This window comes from Carya illinoinensis, chromosome 1 (assembly GCF_018687715.1).
Source record: "Carya illinoinensis cultivar Pawnee chromosome 1, C.illinoinensisPawnee_v1, whole genome shotgun sequence".
NCBI classification, from domain to species: Eukaryota; Viridiplantae; Streptophyta; class Magnoliopsida; order Fagales; family Juglandaceae; genus Carya; species Carya illinoinensis.
In genome coordinates, this window is record NC_056752.1 from 8471993 (window position 1) to 8482284 (window position 10292).

The 10292-nt window shown below is 37.0% G+C and overlaps 2 protein-coding genes across 4 annotated transcripts; both read right to left on the reverse strand.

The window, feature by feature from the left end:
- Positions 1–1295: 1295 nt before the first annotated feature.
- LOC122309278 (protein-ribulosamine 3-kinase, chloroplastic-like) lies at positions 1296–6285 on the reverse strand. 2 transcript variants are annotated; one of them, XM_043122687.1, is made up of 9 exons: positions 6027–6279; positions 5622–5775; positions 5350–5440; positions 5152–5226; positions 4973–5061; positions 4580–4698; positions 3728–3868; positions 1993–2069; positions 1296–1662 (listed from the first exon to the last, which is right to left on the reverse strand). In XM_043122687.1, the coding sequence occupies exons 1-9, from the start codon at positions 6121–6123 to the stop codon at positions 1516–1518; spliced, it is 990 nt and encodes a 329-aa protein (XP_042978621.1). In that variant the 5' UTR covers positions 6124–6279; the 3' UTR covers positions 1296–1515. The 2 variants fall into 2 exon arrangements, with proteins under 2 accessions (XP_042978621.1, XP_042978631.1); XM_043122697.1 differs by lacking the exon at positions 1296–1662 and having other exon boundaries at positions 2032–2153; positions 6027–6285.
- Positions 6286–7929: 1644 nt separating this feature from the next.
- On the reverse strand, positions 7930–10292 carry LOC122309287 (RING-H2 finger protein ATL17-like). 2 transcript variants are annotated; one of them, XM_043122717.1, is made up of 4 exons: positions 9644–10291; positions 9498–9549; positions 8688–8785; positions 7930–8503 (listed from the first exon to the last, which is right to left on the reverse strand). In XM_043122717.1, exons 2-4 carry the CDS (start codon positions 9531–9533, stop codon positions 8152–8154), a joined length of 486 nt encoding a protein of 161 aa, XP_042978651.1. In that variant the 5' UTR covers positions 9534–9549; positions 9644–10291; the 3' UTR covers positions 7930–8151. The 2 variants fall into 2 exon arrangements, with proteins under 2 accessions (XP_042978651.1, XP_042978646.1); XM_043122712.1 differs by having other exon boundaries at positions 9498–10292.

Consider the following 10292-nt stretch of genomic DNA (forward strand, 5'->3'; position numbering starts at 1 on the left):
GGTTACAAAAACAGAGTAAATTAAAAACCAAAGTAAAACGGCGCTGTTTTACTTCAGTGAGATTCATTTCCCCCCCCCCCCCCCCCCCCCCACGACCCTAACTCCCTCACAGTCACAGCTCTCTCACTTCTCACTTCTCAGATTCACTTGAATTCCTCTCACTCTCACAGTCTCACGGAAATCAAATGTTGAAGGCTTGAAGGAACCCTAGCTCAGCCCCCACTCTCACGGCGCCACGATCTCAGCCGCAGCCCAGCCCCAGCCCCAGCCTCCAGCTTCGACGACGTTGTTGCTTCTCCCGTTCTCCGGTCATCTCCTCTCTCTCTCTCTCTCTCTCTCTCTCTCTCTCTAACGAAAATCTTGGTTTTTCTAAAGATCTATTTTCAGGTGCCCAGTCGGCACTCGGCAATTCCCGTCGCCCCGAGTCCCCACCCCCAGCCGGATATATTAGTGATCACAGACCCAATTTGACCCCCTCCTACGGTCCCACCGACTCTGTCCCAACTTCGCTCCGACAAGTCGGAGTCGGAGTCAGAGCCGGAGCGGAACATATTGGAGTCGGAGGTCGGATTCGGCCTCCGACAAAGTCGGAGTCAGAGTCGAAGGACCCAGATACCGACTCCGATCTGTCGGTACTCAGCCCTACTAGCTCCCATGCTAGTTATAGTATGTGTTTTTATTTTTGACTTTTTTTTATATGTACTTTTTAAATATTTTTTTTAAAAAAAATTACAAAATTATTTAAAAACACTTACTTAATCATTAAGCAAAAAAAAAATGGGAGCCAAAGCAGAAGCCACCAACAGTGACCCAAGCATTTCCCTCATTTGAATTAATCTTTTTCTTTTTTGTTTTCTTCAAACCAATAGGGAATCTTACTTTTAACTAGATGTATTTAGGCTATTTGCTTGTCCAGTCCAAGTCTTGGAGCAGTGGTGTACATGTTATATGGACCAATTTATTTCCTTTTTGTAATTGCCAGGAAAATGATTCCCTGGTAAGACAATCATATTATTTTGTGCAGTGCTTTACCTTTGCAAGAGAACATCACTCCTTTTTCTTTCTTCCCAACATATGAAGAAACTTGAATAGGAAGGCAATCTCTAAAAACAATGTAAACAATTTATGTACCATCAAATTTTCAATGGAGTTGTTCAAATCCTTGTTCTTGCAGAGAAAACCTTTTTCTTTTTTAGGTAAAAGAGATTTTATTGATCCAGGCAAATAGGCAAAGCCTGAGTACACAATAAATATACAAGAAAGAGCCTAAATACAAAACTAAGTGCTAACAATAATAGCATAAAAGCCATTAAGACTCGTTCCGTTCGGTACAATAGAAAATGCCCAAAGCAAAGCAAGTACAAGAAAACGTTATTTGACAAAGCAAAGCAGAAAATTGAAGCGAGTACAACTCAACAGAACAGCCCATGAAAATATTAGAGCCCCAGGAAGCAGCAAATGTACATACAGGTGGAGTAACGTATAAAAAACATGGTTATCATTTTAGACTCGATGCTAAGCATTTAACATCCGGAGATAGTCATCTATTATAGACATGGCCGATGAACGGTAGCTGGAACCGAAGAGATTGTAATGATTCAAATAATGATACAACATATAAAGATCTCTCCTCTTCTCAAAGCCTGGCTGTTTGGGCATCACCTGGAGAAGACACGAACTATTACTAAAAGAGAGCTTTCAGATGATATCAACAAGGATATTAAAAGGCTAAATTTGAGAAGGTTTTGATTGTGGATGGAAAGGAGAAGAATACACTACACAAGCTCAAAACAGCTTGATATTGGGTTAGTCAGTTTTTCTCTAGAAAACATGGCCAGTTTATTTGGTAATATATAATTGAATTGAATATATTAATAGAAAGATATAATTCAAGTCTAAGTTTTAAGCAATTCACCACAGGGTTACGTTTGAACCAAATACTTATTAAAGCTACAAAAATACTTTCAATTATCTGTTTGAAGATGATAATACCTCAAAATAGGCGTTATAGAAAGATCCTGCAAAGCCAGCGCACCACGACATTCCAAATTCTGCTTCACTATGTCCATCTATGGCAAAAGTTCAGAGTGTCATCACACGTGGTGCTTTATGTTTTCGATTTCTATAGCATGATTCAAGAGGTATCGAACACACTAGAGAATAGAAAAATTTATAATCAGAATAAACTGCAAACAAATGCTATCACATCCACTGCAACTTTTAAGTGCAACTGGTACAAATCCCAGAAATCTTTGGGGTGTGATTTTAAATTTTATTCTCAATGGCAGAGCTGATTGCTAAGTGTCAAATCTCATATTGGTTCATTACTAGGTGGAACTGAGCTTTATAAATAACTCTATGAAGTTCTAAGTGTAAATTTGAGTGGCCATTTTGGAGTATAAATGCAACTACAATTAGCACTTTTCTTCGCTCAATACAAATTTCTTTTATAAACTACCCTTTTATCAAAAATACAGAACAGTGTATTTCTGGAAATGCCCCCACCACCTACCTCTACGTTCTCCAAAGAAAATTGCCAGTAAAACATGGAGCTGTGTACCCAAATCAAAGTCACCTTTGTCTCAATCACGACAACGAAGCCTCCTCTAAGATCCTCAGGTGTCTTATCTGCTTATTTCTACCGTAATGGCCCTCAGGTGTCTTATCTGCTTACTTCTACAGTAAAGGGGTATACTTAATAATGTTAATAACGTATTCTGTGTCCTATTATTAGCATAAAAAAAAGGGAGTTCTGAAGAAGCCTTGTTTGCATCAGGGAGTTCTGAAGAAGCCTTGTTTGCATCTATCTTCTGCAGGTTGAAATGAACTAAGAAAAAAAACTAACTTGAAATCTTTGACTTTCTCACATTTTGAAGCCAGCCAGGCCAGACTGCCAGAGTATGTCCATCCCCAAATTCCCATTCACAAGTAATTAATATCAAAAGCTAACATCAGAGACCAAAATTATGAAAAACAAAGCTTCGCATAACCATTATCAAATCTTTATTTTCAATGTTGAACCATTATCAAATCTTTATTTTCAATGTTGAAGTAACTATTTTTAAACAAGATTATTTGTTCTGGGAAAAAAGCACCATTTTGAGGAAAGCAAACACCACAGTCTTATTGCTCCCTTCAAAATTGAAATGCTCCAGATTCCCTGCCTATACTGACATAGTCACCTTGGTCCTTAATGCCTGACCCTCCCTTCTTCAACCCTCTCCCATTGCTACAATTTGAAGTTTTTGTCTACTATTGGTCAAAATCTTAAACCAAACATTCTGGCCACTGTCAAAAGAGTGTCCTATTTATGCACTGTTAGTTTTTTGGACACCTTCAACATTTGGGTTTCACGTTTGGTCCTCAAAGTTTGAATTTTTGAACTGGGTTTTGTGTTATGGTCTGGAAGTGGGTTTCGTATTAGCAAGTTAAGGTTTGTCTCTCCATTTTCGCTGACACATTTGGTTGTCGTTTTGTTTTATCTCTGTTTGGTTGCCGGGAAACCATGGGAAAGGAAAGTGGATTAACCCAAGAGTGCAACAGCTGTCAAAGGGGAGAGATGAATTGATGGAGAGAGGGAAAATAGACTCAGGGACATTTTTGACATTTGATCAAAATTAGAGGAGAAATGACAGAAAGACCCATTTCGTGCGCACGCATGCCCCCAACGAGGACTGTACGTAGAACAAGTCTTTGTTCCGGAACCATATTTGGAGTAACAACTTACAATAACATGCTGGATCAAGTATAACAGGCTCGCCATTTCTGTCAGAGCTAATATTTCCGCTCCACAGGTCTCCATGTAGTAAGCAAGGCTCAATTGCCACATTGTCAAACAGAGGTGCCATACTCTTCACCAGCCTTTGACCTATCAAGTATGATGAGTAAATGTCACATGCCATTAATCATTTTCATTCATGAGTAGCTACAAATATATCAGCAACAACAAATATCATATGTTTCTTCTTTCATTGTATTTGGTGAAATGCTATCACATATTCAAAAGAGCATTATGATGAAAAGGCAGCCATTCAGGTATTTCAAGTACCAAATTCTGCATCATCAGCTCTTAGGAGGCTAAAAAGCAATAGAGCAACAATCTTTCATTTATAAATAGTGCGAGCCTCACATGATACCGCAGTCAGATATCATATTTCAAATTACTTGGAAAGCACTTACTCAAATAATATATTTACATTTCCAATGGAAATTACATTTATAAGTTTTCAAGATCCTAGACTCCGCAACTATTAGTTTAATCTCAGAGAATACAGGTGATACATAAGGGAAACTTTAGGATTCTACAACTAACTCACAATTGGCTTGCACCTATTAATGCAACAGTAAAGGCAAATAACAAAGGCATGTAAACATTCCGTGGGAGCATCACTTTCAAACAGGAAAAATGTCCCATCATAGCAATGATAAAAACAGAAAATGAAATAAGCCATGTCACATACTCACTTATGAGTTGAATTCATCGTCTGAACCGTGTCTTTAAATCGATTTAGGTGCATGTGTATATCAAGCTATGATTTAAATCTGACGGAAAGAAATATTATTTTAAAGACAACATAACCTTTTTCATAAATGCTTCTATCACCGTACTCGTCTAGTAACAACTTCAACTGGTAACCCAATCTATGCTCCCCATAAAAATGAATCCAATCTGATGACCAAGTGTTTATCTGTGGAGTACTACAAGGTAGCATATATGATGTATTAAATCTCAATCAGAACAAAGAACTATAAATGTGCCTGCATAGCCAACGGCCTGTGGCCTGATGGCACAAACCCACATCTCCAAAATGGAGATCATGGGTTCAACCCCCTCCCCCAATTTATCAATAAATAAATAAATAAATGTGCCTGCACCTGCATGTGCAGTTGTGTGTGTGTGTGCAAGAGAGAGAGAGAGAGAGAGAGAGAGAGATGATGATGATGATAAACTCAACCATCCAGAATATTGTACCTGCCAATGGTATTATTTACATCAAAACCAAAGCCTTTCTTCGATTTTCCAGCTTTATGCATTTCAGCAAGTTTCCTCCCTAGAACAGACTGAGAACCAACAAATGATTAAACTAAAAATATAATTTTTTTACAACCTATATCCTATAATTCCTATTCGTAAAAAATTTCCAGTCTCACCTGATTGCCTCTGGAAGAACCAAATTCAATGAATTCCATAATGATGTAGGAACCACCCGTAGGTAGGGATCCAACCTACAATGCTTAACAGCATGCTCAGTTAAGCTTTTCTACTAAATAGGGGACCAATGATGCAATAGAAAATGGTTTGGGAGCTATAATTCTAGCATAATATATATGAAATATAAACTTGCACACCTTGAATGGCCTAGGCACACGGATTGATCCGGTTTCATACATGGCACCTAAACCAAGAGCCTCTGCTTCAAACATAGATGATCCAATACTCCTGACCAAGTGTTTCAAAATCAAGATTTATTTGTCCCTTTGAGTCTTGACATTGATTTTAAAAGGATTTAAATTGGTATATTCACGAGTAGTTTCCACAACTCAGAAGCAAGTTTGCAATCATTTGGATGCCAGATGCAAAATTGGACCGTCTGTATTGACAATTTAACATATACCTCTACCTGTTTGTTTTCACAAAGAAAGAACCTGCATCCGTTTCATAACGACTAGCAAGATTGATGCAGCCACCGCCTACGGGACTGATTTTTGTTATCTGGGTTGCCTTTCCTTCTGACAAAATCCATTCACGGACAGGATCTTCACTCATTACAGCCACTGAAAAATAACTAATACCGATTAATTGAGCCAGCGCAAATAAAACAAAGGTCCCAGAAAATATATATAAATTTTCTGTGATAACATCAGACCCATATATATAAATATAATTCACACCAATCAATGATGGCAGTGTCAAGAAATTCATATAGTAAAACCATTACAGCGCAAATTAGTGACAGACAACTAAATTCAGCTGAAAAAAGTCTCGAAAAGAAAAACATTTCTTTTCCAGTGATGTTCGTACGTACTGGAAAATGGCTTGTGCTTGGTGGAGTAGAGCCGAGGAAGACGAGGGGGAGGAGGGAAGCAAGAGCGGAGAGAGATGACTCCCACGTGTGCCACCATTATCTCTGTCTCACACTCCCTCACTACAAAAAAGCCACCACTGGGTCGGTGGACCGTGGCTCAGGCTAACTAGCTTGCCCGTTTCTAGTGGTTAATGGGCTTTTCCGTTTTTCGGATTGAGCAGTGACGAGAAGATAACGTTGTGTTTCAAATTGCAATGGTAGCCGAGGGTTCCTTATGGGCAAGGCTTATTTCAGTATTCAAAATTATAGAATTTGTAATTCTTGTGCATTCTCTTTTAAACAAAAAAAAAAAGAGTAAAATTTATTATAAAAAAATAATTTTTTTATGTAGATCTTAAATTTATTCTATTTTTTTCAAAATGAATGTGTGAAACTCCTAATTTGGTTACAAAAACTAAACTATCTCATATCATCTCATCTTATATAATCATTATAAATTTTTTAAATTTCCATACGAAATATAATAAACAATTTAATTTTTTTAAAATTCAAAATAAAAAATTATATTTTAATAATATTTTATTCAATTTTCAACTTTTATTTCATCTCATCTATTTAATCAAACGGGACCTAAAAACCAAAACACATCCTAAAATATACAAATCAATTCCTGCAAAAAAAAAAAAACTCTACAACTTTCTTTAAGTACAAACAATCAAAAAACTAAAACACTATCATCAATTGTCAAATAATATCCTCTTTTAATTTTATTTATTGTAATAAATAAATAATAAGTAAAAATAGATGAAATATCATTGATATATATATATTGCAAAATATGCCCTTTTTGGATAAAGACATGCCTCCACTTTCAAAAGGAGTAAATATTACAAAAAGGAAAATGATAAACCTACTATTAATCTACAATTATTTTAGAACTCTACTTAAAAGTATGCATGCAAAATTGAATTTATTTTTTTAATGAAATGAAACAATTATATTGGTTGATTTAAAATAAGTTGTAAAATAAATATAAAAAGAATTATAGGTGAATCATTTCCCTTACAAAAGTAAATTGATAACCCAAAAAGTTGCTAGACTTGCCCTCTTCTTTAAAATAAAATAATAATAATTAATTAAGCAATATGACTATGATGTTTGTGGTACACTTGTAATGGAAAACAAGACAATGATGTATTGGTCTCAAAAGAGATTATGTCCATTAAAAGCTAGTTCTGTGCTGCGGGCACCCTTCAATAAGGATGCAGAATTGATGGGCATTTTCAGTTTGCGAAAGTGCAGAGCAAAAGGATGATTGAGATGAACACTGAGTGCTGCATGATGTTATCAAATGTCTACGTAGGCAGAAGCCAGTGGGGGCGAAGGCAGCACACGATTAAGAAAGCTAGTTTGTTGCTGATCATCCTATTTTCCTGTTCTTGTTTGACCGGTTGAGGTTTATTTCAAAGCACTCATCTAGTCCTCCAATTTGAGTAGGAAAGTCTTAAAATATAATCAAATGATTAGACTTACCTACAGTCAACTTAAAGTTCTGTGATAAACAGTGACCTTAACATGGTATCACAACAGAGATTCTAAGTTCGGATTTTGACTCCACATTTACCCTCTAATGATCTAGATTTGTCTCGCATCAATTTCATGCATCATGCATGGCCTCTAAGAACAATCTTAAGTTATCAATTCGAACTTGTGAAAAGATCTGATGTGAAAGAAGCCATCTGTGTTGCAATCTCCGAATTGAATCAATCTTTGTTCCACCAAAAAAAAAAGTCCTGCAACTGTGTAGCAATCTATGTTCCCCAAACCATCTATGCAGAATAACTCAGGAAGTTTCAGTTGTTCTTCTTCCATATTATATGTATAGAGTCACGATATACTGAAATTTCATAATTTCAATTAATACATTGATCGATACCTGAATGAGAATGTCAAATATCAATTGACTTCATTCTGATCCATAGATTTTTAAGGCCTTTTTTCACAACAATTCCGAATAACGATGTCTGAGCCATGCAAAAGAGACAGGAAATTTCTGTACATTTAGGAATAAAAGAATCTCCAATTAAAAAAGAAAAAGGCTTGCCAGATCCAGAGGCATGTATTCCTATCTTCTTTCTGCTTCTCGAGAAGGTGTTGACTCCGGTTGGTTCACAAGAACAGATTCAACATGCCCTTCAGTACTTACATTTCCTACCGAACGCTCAAGGCCAGGTAGCAGCCACCGCTGGGAATTGTCCGTTGAGTTTGCAGGATCATCTAAAGATTGAGGAATATCAAACAAAGGTGGCCTCATATGTCTTCTTCCAAAAAAGTCTTGTAATGGTAGACGACAGACTGGACAAGTAGACTGTTTTCTGAGCCAAACATCGATGCAAGAGAGATGATAAGTGTGGCCGCATTTTGGCATTATTCGTAAGACCTCTTTCTCTTGATACTCTGCCAAACATATTGAGCACCTGCAGGAGTAAAGGACTAACCTCAAAACTTCTTGAATGAATAGAACTAAACATCAATTATTACACAGAAACAAGCAGTTCCTAAATGTCAAAGAGTCAAAAGGAGGAACAAGTTTCTCTTCCACGAAAGGTGATAAAAGGTATGTCTTATTCAATGACTAGATATTTTGGTGGCTATACTTACTGTGGATCTTCCATAGAACTGAAAGCCTCATTGTCGAACTTCATGGTGGGGATCGCAGCAACCAAAACTGGTTCAAGGCCACTAACCTGAGGCTCCGGCTGTCAGCAAATAGTGCAAATTTATAAAACAGTGCTCCAAGCTTAACTACAACTAACAATATACTCACATTGATAGAAGGATTAAAGCAAGCAGGTGCAATTTTCTTGTATGTTGGTCTGATAAAAGCACCCTATTTGTGAGTGGGAAGAAAACAAATTTAGGCTTTAAGGTTTTAACTAAAAATGGAAGGAAGAAGAAGAAGAAAAACCATATTCTGCATTATGTTTGACAGTGCAGGGTAGAAACAACCTGAGGATGCCATCTTTGCAAATAATTACGACAGAAGCATGTCATGTATGTATGCATGACATACCCCTAAATCTCCTCGAGATTTTGTTTTCATATCTCTTTCAGAAAATATGTTGTCCCTTCGTTATCAACAACTAGTACTAATTATAATTTTTAAAAATTCATCTTCACCAACCAATTGCGCAATTGTGTCCGAGCTACCATGAAATTGATATAAGAACAGAGTGTAGTGAAAATATGGGCATAGCCTTCTATCCCCCAAAAAAGAGGCCATGGATTGGAAGAACAAAGTTATAATTGATCCTAGTCAATCGCATAAGATAAGAATGAAATAAAGGACCACAAAGAATTATCATTATAATAAAACACCCCAAGCAGGACTCAGCAAAATCTAGCATGGATTTACAAATGGAGACAAATACTCCCAAAAAATAACACAGCATGGAGAATTGAATAAGGTACCTGTTCAAGATCAGTCCTTGATTCAATCTCGAACATGGGACGTTGTTCGGCCCTGCGGAGCCTCCCACAGATTATTCTTGTGCAGACAAATACAATAAATGTTCCACTCATGCCAAAACCAATAACAGTAGTAACCAAATTCATACCTCCACCCAGCATCTCCAACTTCCCTACTTCCTACACCTAAATCTCAGAAAACAAAATACATCCACAAATCCAAAAGCGAAAAACAAGACGAAGAAACAAGAAAAACAAGAACACCAACAGGTCCAACAGCCAAAACTAGATGAGAAAGTGATAGTACTCGAAAAAAGATATCCCACAGATGATGGAAACCAAAACCAAAGAGAAGAATCAGAATGACGAAGACCCAGATAATGATTTTTCAAGAAAGAGCAAGTTTTCAAAGCAAGATTGGGAGAGATCAATTACAAAACGAGAAAAGAAAAAAAAAAAGACTAAACTTTATAGAATCCCAATTGCTTGAAGTGGACTCAGAGACTAGAGAAGACTTGGGGCCATAAACGGACGAGGTGGGAATGACAAGAGTCAAGACTGAAATGAGCGAAGGAAGAAGATTGTTTCCTTTCCAGCCCTTTGGAATCGTATTCGTGGGGTTCACAAGTCACAACATGAAGGGACCCCACAGATTTAAGAAGAGGCATTAGATCGAACGGCTGAGGATGGTTGCCAGTTTTGGCGGCAAAGGAACTCAACGGTAAAAAGCAGTAGATTTAGCAGAGATTCCGAGCGAGTTGAAAAAAGTGTGCGCTTTAATCTTGGTATTAGAGAATC

What these genes read in the sequence shown, in the direction of transcription:
- LOC122309278 (XM_043122687.1), bottom strand. Translation starts at nt 6,123, where the DNA reads ATGGTGGCACACGTGGGAGTCATCTCTCTCCGCTCTTGCTTCCCTCCT. An exon ending in CAAGCACAAGCCATTTTCCA is followed by an intron (nt 5,776 to 6,026) that starts GTACGTACGAAC and finishes GTTATTTTTCAG; the next exon opens with TGGCTGTAATGAGTGAAGAT. An exon ending in TTCTTTGTGAAAACAAACAG is followed by an intron (nt 5,441 to 5,621) that starts GTAGAGGTATAT and finishes ACACTTGGTCAG; the next exon opens with GAGTATTGGATCATCTATGT.
- LOC122309287 (XM_043122712.1), bottom strand. Translation starts at nt 9,656, where the DNA reads ATGCTGGGTGGAGGTATGAATTTGGTTACTACTGTTATTGGTTTTGGC. An exon ending in CAAGGACTGATCTTGAACAG is followed by an intron (nt 8,786 to 9,497) that starts GTACCTTATTCA and finishes ATTTGCTGACAG; the next exon opens with CCGGAGCCTCAGGTTAGTGG. An exon ending in AGTTCTATGGAAGATCCACA is followed by an intron (nt 8,504 to 8,687) that starts GTAAGTATAGCC and finishes TTACTCCTGCAG; the next exon opens with GTGCTCAATATGTTTGGCAG.